The sequence below is a fragment of the Musca domestica genome, unplaced genomic scaffold (assembly GCF_030504385.1).
Source record: "Musca domestica strain aabys unplaced genomic scaffold, Musca_domestica.polishedcontigs.V.1.1 3, whole genome shotgun sequence".
Lineage (NCBI taxonomy): Eukaryota > Metazoa > Arthropoda > Insecta > Diptera > Muscidae > Musca > Musca domestica.
In genome coordinates, this window is record NW_026712299.1 from 7,496,925 (window position 1) to 7,511,962 (window position 15,038).

Below are 15,038 nucleotides of genomic sequence, written 5' to 3' on the forward strand. Positions count from 1 at the left end.
ACCATTAATATACAGTGAATAACAAATCTGTGTAGCTTTTTCCATTTTCTCCTTTTAAACGTATAGATTCCTTTATCGTTGCGTAATATTAAGCATGGTATATGATCAGATGACACAGAAAGCTCAGTGGCTAGTCATTTTGGTGTAAAAATACATTATTATAACCCTTACGCCTTATAGCCCTTATGGCTACAAAAGGTATGCACGACCAAGTTACCAATTATCGATGCAGTCTCTTTTCCATTTCCTCTCTGAACATTTAGATTTACTTATGATGACATGTATAATATGAAAATGTAATATATATGTGCTCTGTTCCAGAACCTGCAGGAATCTACTAGTTTTCGATTTTTTCTCGATATAGTAAAGTTAAAATCGGTTATCATAGTACTAATAATATAATATGAAAACTCAATAGCTCGTCATTTTGGCGCCAAAATACATTTTTACATCCTTAGCCTTATGGCTATTATATGGCCAAAATGTGAGGCGTCACATGTGGACGAAATCTAGGCTTGTCTGTCCATCGCTGGAAAGGTAAGACAGTTATATTTGGCACATTGTGATATTTTTGTATCTTGAATTGAAATCAGTATTCTATGGACGCCTTTATACCCTTTTCCATAAGTTGAATATGTCGATGAGGACATGTTCGTCTGTTGAATTCACGTAGGATTTACCGATATTTATAAGGCTTGTAAATATCAATATATTTTGGTATTTAAATTTATATTACAACACAAAACATTACCCAGCGTTGTTTCCATTCTTCCATTGTGGTTCTTAACGCAACACAAGAACCACTTGCTCTCATTCTTTTATGGACATATCCAAAATCATGGACTAAAAATAAATTAAGGAGACAACGCTCTGGTTTGTTTTAAATATATATTTTTATTTGTTAATGAAAAACTGGAAATCAGTTAGCTATCAACAGTCTTAGCATACAATTCATAGCATCAGTGACGGTTATCTGTATTTGTGGAAAAAATTGTAATTATTACAACATGCTACTCAAATTCGTGGAGCAGTATTTGAAATATAATAAAATCAACCTAGTTAATTCCACATTTATTGGATTCACTGTAATTATTGTTATCTTTGGTTCGCTCATTATCGTGGTGGAACCCATCTTACCCGATTTCATAAAACAATCCTTTCGTTATGGAAAACACAAACACAATGGTCCCGCAATAGCACTAGTTAACCGAATTGAAGTACCAAAATCATGGTTTAGACATTTCTATATATTTGCTTTCACCTGGGCACTGTTGGCACTATATTTAATAATCAAGGGTATTATAACGCACACTGCAGCTCCACAAAGTGTTATAGAGTTTTTGGATTTTGTTGCTGGTGGCTCGGAAAACCGTAACATTTTAATTAATTCAAATAGTGCTCTGGTTGCCAGTGTCCTTATGACATTACAATGTGGACGGCGTTTCTATGAAACCAATTTTGTACAGATATTTTCCAAGGAAGGTAAAATAAATATACCCTACTATGTGGTAGGTTATTTACATTACTTTGGAGTTATTCTGGCATTGCTGTTGAACACTGAAGGTTTTGTGAAAGGTATGTTAAATTCTTGTGATAATAAATATGAATATTAAATTTAATGTTGTCTGTTGTCTCTCACAGGAACCCTGCCGTCTTCATTCAGTTTAATGAAAATCACGTTAGTACAATATGTTGGCATTTGTACGTTTTGCTTTAGTTGGTTGCAGCAGTATAAATCAAATATGATTTTGGTAAATTTACGCAAAAATCCCAACACCCATAAACTTGAAACAGAGAAACACTTAATGCCAACTGGAGGTTTCTTCAACCTTGTATCATCGCCACATATGTTATTCGAAATCCTAATGTACGTCTCAATGCTGAGTGTTGTGGGAAAAAGTTTCACGTGGAAATTAATTGTTATGTGGGTTTCTAGTAATCAGGTATTTTACGTATACATTTTTTTCCATTAAAATTAAGGGTGAATTAAGAAAAATGTCACCTTTTCTTTAACATTGCCTTCATTGCATTGAATGAAGTGAAAAATCTTATTTCTAAAAATATCCTCTCATTACAAATTAATATTATATATATTTTAATTTCAGCTTATTATTGCCCTGCTGACTCACAAGTGGTATAAGGAAAACTTTAAGAACTATCCGAAACAAAGAAAAGCTTTGATACCATTTCTGGTATAAAATCCCACCAAAGGTATTCTGTATTATGTATACTATTTATAAACCTTAAACATTTTTGGGTCATTCGAACAATTCTACATAAGGACTCAAAGTATTTGTGTTACGATTTATATACATTTGTATAATTTTTAAAATAGCTGCTTACTTGCTTTTAAAAATAGCTACAATAATTAAATACTTCAATGTCATTATGAATAAGAGGAAATGTTGTAATTTTGATGTCATTCGTATATTAAAATATTTATATGTGTATTAGTTGTGTAACATTTTTAAAAATTTATAAGTTTACGCCAAATTATGGAACTGTATTGATAAGTTTTTAGACGAAATGCCGATTTTTACTATTAACAAGTAAGTAAAAAAAAGAACATTAAGTTCAGCCGGGCCGAACGTTTAATACCACTGTGTAAAGAAAACTTTTTTTATATAAAAGTATCTGAATTCAGACGTGTCCCACTTTAAACATTTGGATACTGCTGTAAAATTGTTCAAAAACCCGTTATATGGGGGCCATACTTTAACAGGAACCTCTATAGACAATTTTATACTATACCAAAACGTGGATCTATATATACTATGTTCTACCAGCGGAGTTAAAACCCATTACGAACTACAAATACCAATTTTTAGAGAAATACGTGGAAAAATGAGGCAAAAATCATCGAAGTACCGAATATTGGGAGGTACCGTTATATGGGGGCTATACAAAAACGTGGACCTATGCATACAATGTTTCGCTACCAGACTTACAACCCCTTATGACCAACAAATGCCAATTTTTGGACAAATCCGTAAAAAGATGTGGCCAAAATCATCAAAATGCCGAATGTTGGGGGGTACCATTATATGGCGGCTATACTGAAACGTGTGCCGATATTCCATTCCATTCTACCATTCTAGACACAATACAAATTGTTGTGCCAAATTTTTAAGCTCAACGTCTAATAATATGGGCTGTATCGTGATTTCAACCGACTGACAGACGGGCGGACATCGTTAAATCGACTTAGAATTTTATGCTGATCAAGAATAGATGTACTTTATGGTGTCTACGACGAATATTTAGGGATGTTACAAACAAAGTTAATATACCCTCCCTTTCAAGGTGGAGGGTATCAAAATTTAAGATGTTAAATTGCAGCTAACGAGCGAGTCGATTGCTTTTCTAACTGTCCGCTTTTTTGAAATATGTCGAAATTTTTTAAATGTTTTGTTAAAAAATAAGTAGATTTTGATATTTTTTCTTATACAGCGAAAATCGGAGGTTGTTATTATATGCATTTTTCAACAATTTTATAATATAATTTATCAATAATTTTTCATTCAACATTTTTAATTTCAAAATCGTGTAGACAGCAGCTGTGTCGATGCGACTACTTGAATTATTCTACCATGGATAGTACCATGGCTCAATTGTGCCTTGGATAGTAATAGGAACGAACACAGCAAAAAGTATTTATATGCCTGTGAATGAAACAACGACAACCCTTATTTCCGCTAAACGCAAACCGCCCTTAATTGTGTCTAGAGACACCTGACTTGTCCGCGTTACAAATATTTGTATGTATTTGTCACGGTGAAAATATTAGAGAGTCGCATTAGCAATTTGTTACAACAAAATTATTCTCAACTAATTTACAGGAATAAATTTGTTTAAACGACACAATTCCTATGATAAACAATTTTCAAATATATGTTTTTTAATATAAATATTTAATATACTAATTTTCATTAATAATTTTGATTTTTACTTCTATTGTACTAATGCGACTACCTAATACATGTGCTTTGGTATTTGTTTTTATCGTTTTGAGCCAAAGTGAAAGCGGAAAACAGTTAACATTCTTAGCATTCAATTCACGACGACACGGGCGGTTAATTGTATTTGAAGATAAAATTATTAATTGTAACAACATGCTACTTGAATTAGTGGAGCAGTATTTGAAAAATAATAAAATCAACTTAATTAATACCACATTTCTGGGATTCACTGTAGTTATTGTTATCTTTGGTTCGCTCATTACGGTGGTGGAACCCATCTTACCCGATTTCATAAAACAATCCTTTCGTTATGGAAAACATAAACACAATGGCCCCGAAATAGCACTAGTTTCCCGAATGGAAGTACCAAAATCATGGTTTAGTCATTTCTATGTTTTTGCTTTCTCCTGGGCACTGTTGGCCCTATACCTAGTACTCAAAGGCATTATTATGCACACGACAGCTCCAGATTATGTGTTGGAGTTTTTGGATTTTGTTGCTGGTGGCGCTGAAAATCGTAAAATTTTAATCAACTCGAATAGTGCTCTGGTGGCCAGTGTCCTTATGACATTACAATGTGCCCGGCGATTCTACGAAACCAATTTTGTACAGATTTTCTCGAAGAAAAGTAAAATGAATCTGTCTCACTATATGGTGGGTTATTTACATTATTTTGGAGCTATACTGGCATTGCTGTTGAACACTGAAGGTTTTGTTCGAGGTATGCTAATTTCTTGTAATAAAAAGCTTTGAATTTTAAATTTTATGTTGTTTATTGTTTTTGTTTTACAGGTTCCCTGCCCTCGTCATTCAGCTTTACCAAAATCACTTTACTACAATATTTCTGCATATTTGTGTTTCACTTTAGTTGGTCGCAGCAGTATAAATCAAATATGATATTGGTTAATTTACGAAAAAATCCCAACACCGGCAAAGTTGAAACGGAGAAACATTTAATGCCAACTGGAGGCTTTTTCAATGTTGTATCATCGCCACATATGTTTTTCGAAATCTTAATGTACGTCTCATTGTTGGGCATTGTGGGAAAAAGTTTCACTTGGAAATTAGCCGTAGTGTGGGTTTTCAGTAATCAGGTTAGTATTTACTACCATAAAATATGAAAAACGTTAACAATAGCTGATAGAGAAGAAATAAAAATACGTTTAACTGCAAAATTAGTAATAAATATTAATAAATTAACCTCGATAGAATATAAATTCATTTGTCCTATTAACTATTTTAGTCATAATTCATAATTTAGACATAATACTATAACCAAATCTCAGTTTTTGGTAAAAGGTGACTCCCAAAAAACTGTCTAATTCTGAAATTGTAAAAAAATTGTTCCCAAAATTCACTTTTTAACTGCTGAGTGTTTGTTTGGATGCCAATACATTTTGATTTATTTCTTAATTTTATACATCCAAATTTTGAATTTGAAATAAAATTAAAAAATTCTCCTCGGCCGTTAAAAGTGGTGCATGGAAATCTATTTGTTGATTTCTCCTATAAAAAAGAATAATAACATTGAGTATTGTATTTACTTTCAGCTTATGAACGCTTTGTTGACTCACAAATGGTATAAGGAAAACTTCAAGAACTACCCCAAACAACGGAAAGCTTTGATACCCTTCTTGCTATAAATTTCGAAGCAAAGTATCCGGTATTAATGATGCTATTATAAACCAAAGTAATATATTTTTGTAACATCCAAACATTCCTACATACATATCAATTGTACTTAGTAGTTTAATGCATTTTTGACATTTAAGAAAATATATTATTTTTAAAAAAATAGGTAATTGATTCTTAGTTGTCGTGTGTCTGGGGCTTTCATATTTCTTAAAATGGAAGGTTCTATTCAATAGCCCAAAACGTAGATCGACACTGAACTCTATTGCGAGGAGATCTACTACTCACTGATTACTGGTACGGGAACATATTTTTGAATTGAAAAAAGTACCCGGTGCTCAAACTTGAGATACTTTGTAAACCAACTATTCTACATATTCACACCATTTATTTAAGTAATGTGCCCTCATTTTTTTCACTTAATTTAAGGAAAACATTTTTTTATTCAATTTGTTTACACAAAAACAAAACATGTTTATTTCCTCACGTAAATTATTTTATGTATAGAAAAACGCATCTATTGAATTTCGTAATAAGTTTAGGTAATTATAAACTTTTCCATAAATATATTCATTTAAATAAAAAGCTGAAATGAAACAAATAAAGTTGGCTGTTAGAAAAAAAAAAACGACAAAAATGCAGACTTTTCTTTACCTATAGGGATAACCTTGAGCCTTCGAGCGGAACACCGAAAGTAGGAATGAAAAGAATATGGCTAATAGTGCCAAACCAACTATGGACATGATGCGTCCCTTACGTGGATCTGTTTGACTGCCTGATTCAGTAAGCAACAGCATGCCAAAGAAAATCAAAGCATCTGTAAATAAAAAACATACATTTTTTAATAAATTGATTGATTGAAATCTCTAAAAATTTCACTTACTCAAACCCAAGACAATGTAGGTCTCCACAACCAATTGGCCCTGTGAAGATCCATGTATATAGGCTACACCACCATTCTGTGACTTGTGCACAAGTGGTGGTCCACGAATGTGATTCCACATTTGTCCCGAGATCATGGTGAAACAGAAGAACACCGCAATTGCTCCCCATATTGATTTATTGTACAAGAATTCCAAATTGTTACGTCTCATGTAGAGGAAACCACCAACCAAAGCAGCCAGCGTTATCATAGCAACGGTACCAGAATAATTTGGTGGTCGGAATATGCGAATTTGAATGTCAGTACGTTCAGCAATAAATTTGCCAATGGCATCAGCAGCGAAACCCACACGATGAATATCCATGGTATCAGCTCCCTTTGGTTTGCCCTTGGCTGGGAAATGCATGAACACAGGGGCAGTGTTCAGACGTAGCATTTGGAAAACATCGGAACCTTCATCGAAATCAACCATGGCAAAGAACAGTTTATTCGAGTAGACCGGTGAAAAGCGATAAGATTGTGCCACAATTTGGAACTCATCATGGGCATGTCTACATATCTGGCATTGACGTGATGGAGCCAACGCCGTCAACATAACAATCATGGAATAGTTTCGGGGCGAGTTTTTAACATATTCCTTAAATTTCTGACCATTAAAACGTAACAAAGCCTTTTTATTATTCATATCCATGAGGTTTTGTACTTTCTCGGACAGCGACAAGCCACTCTGTAAATATGGAGTAGAAATACAACAATTAGTTCAACAACCGGCATTTTTACAATAGAAAGAATTTGTTGATTCTGGTCATAGGAAAATGACGTGGCCTGGCATGCCGGAGCCATTGAGCGGATATATTTTACCTTTTGTTTACTTTGAGCCATGGTGTTCAGTATCAGGAAACCAGCCATAAACACTGCTGTAAACAGCAGAGTTTTATATAAAATTTTCATTTTGTTATTTAAATACTAATTAAACTATTTAAAGAAACTTAAAATATCATCAAAATGTATCGGTAATCAGAGAGATAACTAATGAAATAGGTATCACTAAGTAGATGTTTGATAAATGCTTAAGGTTGCCACATGGCCACAATTGTAGTTGGCTGTTTTGTTATGTCGAGTATATACCATGGTACAATGAATTCAAGGTAGGGCAGAACTACCATATGATTTCAATTTTTTTATTTTCTTGGCTTAATATGTCATCTTTATTTGTTTATGTATGTGTTTTCTTTTCAATAACAAAAAAATTGTTCAGAAAACATTCAAATTCGGATGTTTTCAAAATGTTTATTTCATCGTATGCATCGACAAAATCTAGAGTTTTTGTAGCGAAATAATCCTTTAGAGATATATAGAACCTGGTTTTGAAAAGAAGTGTTGACCTTTCATTCAGTTTTCGCGGTTTTCAATCATTTATTCAAAATAAATGCAACAAGTTGTTTGATTTTTTATTGTTTTGATACTAATTCTGACATTACAAGCCAAACAGGTAGACCTCTATACTTGGAATTTTTTCAAAGTTGACCTACCTTCTCTTCATTGTACCATGGTATATACTATCGATTAAGTTTTTTTTTTGGCATCGTTGAGTTTTGTTTTTTTTTTTTTTGGCTTTGCGGTAACATTTGGGACTTTGGGGTGTACCGCAGTACCAATGTTGGTTTTCCGTTAGTATGTAGGTTCTACACCGGCTTTAAAATAAACCCGATCGTGACAAGATCTATTTTTGTATGGTAAGTTTTGTAGAATGAATTCAGATTAGACCATGACACAATTACAGAAGGTTTTGGTGTCCCTATTCTACCAAAGCATGTACACAGTTTGTATTTGTGTGTATTGTTTTGAATAAAAAATTCAAATAATTGGAAATTATTTCAAGTTCAGTTGTAAAGGGTATTTTCGACGTTATTGGACAACAAATGGTAAACCCATGGTACAATGATATCAAGGTAGGGCTATGATACCATATGATTTTAATTTTTTTTTATTTTCTTGGCCTAATATGCCATCTTTATTTGTTTATGTATGTGTTTTCTTTTCAATAACAAAAAATTTGTTCAGAAAAAATTCAAATTCGGGTGTTTTCAAAATGTTAATTTCAACGCATGCATCGACAAAATCTAGAGTTTTTGTAGCGAAATAATCCTTTAGAGATATATAGTACATGATTTTGAAAAGAGTGTTGATTTTCAATTATTTATTCAAAATAAATGCAACAAGTTGTTTGATTTTTTATTGTTTTGATACTAACTCTGACATTTCAAGCCAAACAGGTAGACCTCTATACTTGCAATTTTTTCAAAGTTGACCTACCTTCTCTTCATTGTACCATGGGTAAACCTACATTCAACAAAACTTCTACACTTTGAGTTACTTTTTAATAATTATAACAAGCAAGGAAGGATAGCTTATTATGCTTATTTATGAGAGAGAGAAACACTCTTTTATATCTCATATAAAATCTTATTTCTATAGGTAACTTATAATGCTATAAGAACTAATAACTTCAGTAAATGTCGTTAAAACCATTGAAAACTACAGAAATACAGCCCTGAGGCTATGCCCGCTTCCTGTCAGAATTATTCAAAATTATAGGCAACAAGTTGTTTTCATTTATTTGATATTTTTTGTTCATTTCTAAATTTTGATCTTAAACTTAAGGGCTAAGTACATAAGAAGCTTGAAGTCATGGCACGGCCTATTTTGTGACATTTCACAAAGGAATTACAGAGCCGCACTAAAATCCTGCCGTCGTTTTTCATTATAATTTGGCATTAATATGCCTAGCCATGACTTCAAGCTTTTTATGTATTTGCAGCCTTATACTCGTTTTTCTTCGTAATTAATTTTAAATTTAATGTCTTGAAAAATGTCAGACTACCTGCATTTGTTTTGTTTCCGCACTTTTTTTAGTAGTAAAACTAAAAATAGAGATAAATGTTAGATTAGCTCTGAGAAAACTTCTTAGAAAGTACGACAACGGAAAACTAGAAAAATGCCAAAATTTAATGACAATGCCGTGGCAGAATAATACAGCTAGAGCAGGTAGGCAGGCCAATGGTTGCCAGATTCTGAGCGGCTGAAAGCGTTGCCCATGGTAGAAGAATATAGGTAGACGCGTCGACACAGCTGAACTGGAATTGAAAATGTTGAATGAAAAATTATTTAAATTTGTAAAAATTGTTGAAAACGCGAATTATAATAGCCTCCGAATGACGTAGAAAACATATAAAAATCTACTTATATTTGAAAAAAAAAAAAAAAAACATTTAAATTTTTTTGACATATCAATGCTCTAGCTGCATTATCTGCCACGGCATTGTCATTAAATTTTGGCATTTTTCTAGTTTTCCGTTGTTTTCCGTTTCCTTCCAGAAACTGGAAGAATCGACCACTTTTGCATTTTTTTCGATATAATAATAGAAAAAACGGCTATCATACCTTTTACATTCTGGCAGTTCTGGAACAGACCACGCGCAAACATTTGTTTACACCGCCAAATTCTCCTAGTAAATGGTATGTTCTAGAACTGCAAGAATCTAAGACTTTTTACTCCGATAACAAAGTTTCCCTTTATGACATCGAACAAAATGCAAAACTTGCAAGATTGTTGCAAGTTCTGGACCAGAGCATCAAGTTTTATTCGGTTTTCGTTTACAAAAGCAGATTTTTAGTACTATGCATAATTACAAAATCCTGTACCTAAAACCCTAAAATTACAAAATCCTGTTGCCAACCCTGTTGTGATTAGTTTCAAAAAATTGTGGTGATTCGTGCTTTTGAAAAAATCATTAATTATACCTTTTTTTAAATTATTAATTTGATAGAAATTATCTAAAAGTGTTTAATATTGATTTTGTAAATCATAGTGATTATTGGTGTAGTGTTTAAAGCTTGTTTTGTGTTCTAACTAATATCAATTTTCAAATTGTGTAGTTTTGCATTCTGCTCATTATCCTGTTTCTTTTGTTATATTAGCTAATTAGTTGTTGTAATATATCTTCATGATTAGTTTGCCAGCTCAAAAAAAATTCAAACGTACAAGCCCTATACACATTTGAGACACTTTGAATTCCGTTTAACGGCGTCAACAATAAAAACGGCTGACTGGGGAGATTACTAGAACTCAGTCTAGAATCATTGGCTTGCTACCAGGACAGGACTTTCTGCTTCCGTATTCGAAATTCTCTGATAGGATTTGGAAAAGCTTAAGAATCTTGTAATTTAAAAGGGGATAAAGAAAACAGTTCAAAACATCGGTAAGCATTGAAAGATGAATTAATAAAAAAACATCGGTAAGAGAAATAAATTTGGCTTTCATTCGCCTTTGAGTGAATTGTGTGTATCTATAGCACCATGCAAATGTATGTGTTATGCCGCTACCCTCAATTGCAAACTTGCAGTTGTCTTTCCATTAGATATATTGTACTTTAAATTTGGCTGAGGAAAGACTTGTAATCAACTTAACATTGAATGCAATTTCATTTTGTTAATAAAGACGAAAGACGTTGCGTAGAAATGTTTCAATATTTGAGCCCAAAGCTGCTTACCCAAATTTTCATATGAGTGTACGCTTACACTTGGTATGAAAAGTCTGTATACACGAGGGACTATAAATACCATTTTGCAAAGAATTTTTGCAAATTCCTCTAAATGACTTACATTTTTATCAATTGACCCACATTAATCCTTGAAATAAGGTATCTTTATGACACGATAAAAATATTGGAATTTATATTAATATTTGTTCTGAAATCTTTGACCTACATACCTATGTACATGTTTTAGTTATGGCAGCATATTTACCTGAGGATGATGATTGGCCTTCTGCACGGCGACATCGCTCAAATGATCGAGCCATAGCTATTGATCAGCATCAGCGCAGACATCGATCTCGATCCAACGATCGTCGAAGTGGTTCGGGTGAACGTGATAGACCAAGTAATTGGCAATATTCTTGTAGTATATGTCAAGACGATCATGCTCTCAGCACATGCCGTCGTTTTCGTGATCTTTCACCGACTCAGCGCTTTGAAACTGCGATGCGTGGTGGATATTGCAGAAATTGTTTGGCAAGAAGTCATCTGGCACCAGCATGCCCATCATTAGATGGATGCCGGATTTGTAAGGAACGGCATCACACCCATTTGCATGGAGCTGCCCAATTAGGTGACCGTGGTCGACCTACAAGTACATCAGCCCGAAGGAATAATAATAATAATCGCCAGATCATTCGAAACAAGCCGCAACCGAAGATGAACAACTTGTTGGAACGACCGCAACGGGAAGAAAGAGAACCGCAATTCTTTAGGCCACGTCTAGATAATGTGCAAAGTTTGGTGGCGGCACCATCAACACCCAGTGTTAAATGGGACTTTGTTTTTGTACCAACGGTCACTATCAAAGTTGCTGAGGACACCTTTGACTCGTACATAACTGTCAGGGCCCTACTATGTCAATCATCGATTATGTCGAAAATTTCAACAACAACATTTCGTCGCTTGGGCTTAAAATCTTTTCAATATAAAGATGGTAATTTTACTACATTCAATATTATGTCAAGACATGATCGTAGCACTTGGCTATTGAGGGTTCATGCACTTATTACCGATGAACTACCACGTAGACTCTACTCCGACCCAATCGATGAAGACCCTACTCGCAGTTTCGGTCATGACAATATTGCCGACATAGACCCAACTAATAATGTACCCATTGACATTGAACTGGGAGCAGACACATACTCTGCTATACGTCGAGATGGTTCCATATTTAGTGGCATCGGTGATGTTCATGCTTATCAAACAGCCTTGGGATATGTATTTTCAGGACCCATTCGAAATTTAGCAACCTATTAAGGTACTATTGCACCAAAAAAAATACATATGGGATATATTTGCCGGTCATTTTTCGCCATATTAAAGGATCATTTCATATAAATTTTCATTAATTATGCTACGGAAATTTTAAATTTTATTGAAATAAATATGAACACAGAATATAAATACTAATATTTTATTAACAATGGAAAATATGGGTAAAAATTGAAATTGCTCTACTAAAAGTGAATATCAAAGAATGCAAGTTTAAAGGTGTTTTTTTTTTATAGATAACAAAGAATAACAAAGATAATCTTATGCAATAACGTATTTAAAATGTTTTCAAAATTATGCCTTTGCCAAGATCTCATTGATTTCAATTACGAAGAGTTAGAACTGGATATTCTAGTTAAAAATGAGGACATCTTGAAATAACTTGACAAGGATTTTGTTTAATTTTATTTTCTAATAAAGAATTGTCATATTTTACCATTCGGTTATAATTTGAATGTTTTCTTGTAGAATATTCTGAAATTGTATATTGATTTCAAGAAAAATAGTTGATATACCCTATTATCAAAGACGTGAACCCTAAAGACTTCTAATGTAAGATGTTTGTAACTAACACTAACAGAAAAAATGCTAAATAGAATTATTTTTCACGTAATATTAATAAAAAGTTTTTATTATATAGTCGAATAAAATAAATTAAAATGTCCAAACTGAGAAATTCAGTTTACCCAACCTAATTTTTTAAGAATAATTTAAATAATTTACCTTGAGTACCCCTAATGTTTTATACAAGATATGTTACAACTGAGCCACATATGACGGCTTAACGCCGATAACGAACAAATTAATCGTCGCAGAACTCTTAAAAAGAAACAAGATCCTTTCAGTAAATGGTTGTATGTCATTGATTTCATTTAACTATATTCAATCGCTCATTGCATCATCAAAGAGGAAAGTTTGCAATTCGCTTGTTCAGTGAGTGAGAAAGGATCAGTTTGGAAAAAGTCATGGGAAATCGTATACCTTTGTGAACGACTAATTTGCATCTAGTTCCGAGAATTCATTTTAGTGAACACTTCATTTGAACTGCATCGTTCCGGCACGACACAACTGCATTATTTAAGAAAATTATAACACAAATCAAGTTTTGTGAATTTTTTTACATTTTTTACCATACAAAACCCTATGAAGTCATGAGTGATGTTCTAAAAAGCTCTCAGGAGCGATCACGTAAACGGAAACAATTATTGGCACAAACAGTAAGTTCCATTTTTATTGCACCAGAAATGTCATTAACTATTGGTTATTTCCTATCTTTTCACCAGTTGGGCTTGTCCAGTGTAGATGAACTGAAAACTGCATTGGGGAACAATGAGTCGAATAATGGTTCCAACTTGAATTCAAATAGCTTTGGAGCCAGTGCAAGTTCAGTGCACAATAGCCAGAGATCTCAAGACGACGAAGATGCCGACGGTGTTAGTTCATCGAAGAAAACTCCAGGAGAAATTATTTACCGTGATTCATCAACATTTCTAAAGGGAACACAGTCATCAAATCCGCATAACGATTACTGCCAACACTTTGTGGATACCGGTCAAAGACCACAAAACTTTATACGTGATGTAGGCTTAGCAGACCGGTTTGAGGAATATCCTAAGCTAAGAGAATTGATTCGTCTCAAGGACAAACTAATACAGGACACGGCTTCCCCACCGATGTATTTAAAGGCAGATCTTAAGACTTTAGATGTAAAAACCTTGGGAACCAAATTCGATGTTATACTCATAGAACCGCCACTTGAGGAGTATGCTCGGGCTGCACCATCTGTGGCCACAGTTGGTGGTGCACCTAGAGTTTTTTGGAATTGGGATGAAATACTAAGTAAGAAGAAGTTAAGAAAGCTGTATAACGCCAGTATGCTAATCATAAATTTACTTTTAGATCTTGATGTTGGTGAAATAGCAGCCCATCGCTCATTTGTGTTCTTATGGTGCGGTTCTTCAGAAGGCTTGGATATGGGACGTAATTGCCTAAAGAAATGGGGCTTTAGGCGTTGTGAGGATATTTGTTGGATACGCACCAATATCAACAAACCAGGCCATTCCAAACAGTTGGAGCCAAAGGCTGTATTTCAACGTACTAAAGAACATTGTCTGATGGGCATTAAAGGAACGGTGAGGCGTTCCACCGATGGCGATTTTATCCATGCCAATGTTGACATCGATTTGATCATTTCCGAGGAAGATGAATTTGGTTCATTTGAAAAACCCATCGAGATTTTCCACATTATTGAACATTTTTGTTTGGGACGTCGTCGATTGCATTTGTTTGGTCGTGACTCGAGTATACGCCCCGGCTGGTTAACAGTCGGTCCGGAATTAACAAATTCCAACTTTAATGCCGAACTCTATCAGACGTATTTTGCCGAGGCGCCTGCCACAGGTTGTACAACACGTATCGAATCACTGCGACCCAAGAGTCCACCAGCTAATAGTAAGATTATACGTGGTCGGGGTGGAAGAGGATTTCCCCGTGGTCGCGGTAGAGGAAGATAAAATGTTTACCACACGATTCGTATTACCATAAGTTCTCAATTACCTATGACATTTTTGTACGTATCACAAAATCAAATCGACTACTTAAAATCGCATAAGAATCGCAAAAGTTTAAGTTAAATATAATTACTCTTTTTTGTAATGACCTTTATAAGAATAAATACGTGATAAAAAC

The 15,038-nt window shown here is 33.9% G+C and overlaps 5 protein-coding genes across 5 annotated transcripts; 4 read left to right on the forward strand and 1 right to left on the reverse strand.

Annotated features, from left to right (window-relative positions):
* Positions 1 to 122: 122 nt before the first annotated feature.
* LOC131800346 (polyprenol reductase-like) lies at positions 123 to 3,888 on the forward strand. Its single transcript, XM_059124750.1, has 3 exons — positions 123 to 1,575; positions 1,642 to 1,943; positions 2,106 to 3,888. Exons 1-3 carry the CDS (start codon positions 1,008 to 1,010, stop codon positions 2,196 to 2,198), a joined length of 963 nt encoding a protein of 320 aa, XP_058980733.1. The 5' UTR covers positions 123 to 1,007; the 3' UTR covers positions 2,199 to 3,888.
* Positions 3,889 to 4,025: 137 nt separating this feature from the next.
* LOC101900443 (polyprenol reductase) lies at positions 4,026 to 5,756 on the forward strand. The gene is made up of 3 exons (XM_005187713.4): positions 4,026 to 4,680; positions 4,752 to 5,053; positions 5,510 to 5,756. Exons 1-3 carry the CDS (start codon positions 4,113 to 4,115, stop codon positions 5,600 to 5,602), a joined length of 963 nt encoding a protein of 320 aa, XP_005187770.1. The 5' UTR covers positions 4,026 to 4,112; the 3' UTR covers positions 5,603 to 5,756.
* A 284-nt stretch (positions 5,757 to 6,040) lies between these two features.
* Positions 6,041 to 7,537, reverse strand: LOC101899025 (tumor suppressor candidate 3). Its single transcript, XM_005187704.4, has 4 exons — positions 7,336 to 7,537; positions 6,475 to 7,201; positions 6,246 to 6,408; positions 6,041 to 6,177 (listed from the first exon to the last, which is right to left on the reverse strand). The coding sequence occupies exons 1-4, from the start codon at positions 7,423 to 7,425 to the stop codon at positions 6,162 to 6,164; spliced, it is 996 nt and encodes a 331-aa protein (XP_005187761.1). The 5' UTR covers positions 7,426 to 7,537; the 3' UTR covers positions 6,041 to 6,161.
* Positions 7,538 to 10,581: 3,044 nt separating this feature from the next.
* Positions 10,582 to 12,482, forward strand: LOC101899196 (uncharacterized). The gene is made up of 2 exons (XM_005187705.4): positions 10,582 to 10,736; positions 11,266 to 12,482. Exon 2 carries the CDS (start codon positions 11,268 to 11,270, stop codon positions 12,333 to 12,335), a length of 1,068 nt encoding a protein of 355 aa, XP_005187762.1. The 5' UTR covers positions 10,582 to 10,736; positions 11,266 to 11,267; the 3' UTR covers positions 12,336 to 12,482.
* Positions 12,483 to 13,196: 714 nt separating this feature from the next.
* Positions 13,197 to 15,027, forward strand: LOC101899377 (N6-adenosine-methyltransferase non-catalytic subunit). The gene is made up of 3 exons (XM_005187706.4): positions 13,197 to 13,567; positions 13,634 to 14,189; positions 14,250 to 15,027. Exons 1-3 carry the CDS (start codon positions 13,502 to 13,504, stop codon positions 14,861 to 14,863), a joined length of 1,236 nt encoding a protein of 411 aa, XP_005187763.1. The 5' UTR covers positions 13,197 to 13,501; the 3' UTR covers positions 14,864 to 15,027.
* Positions 15,028 to 15,038: the final 11 nt, after the last annotated feature.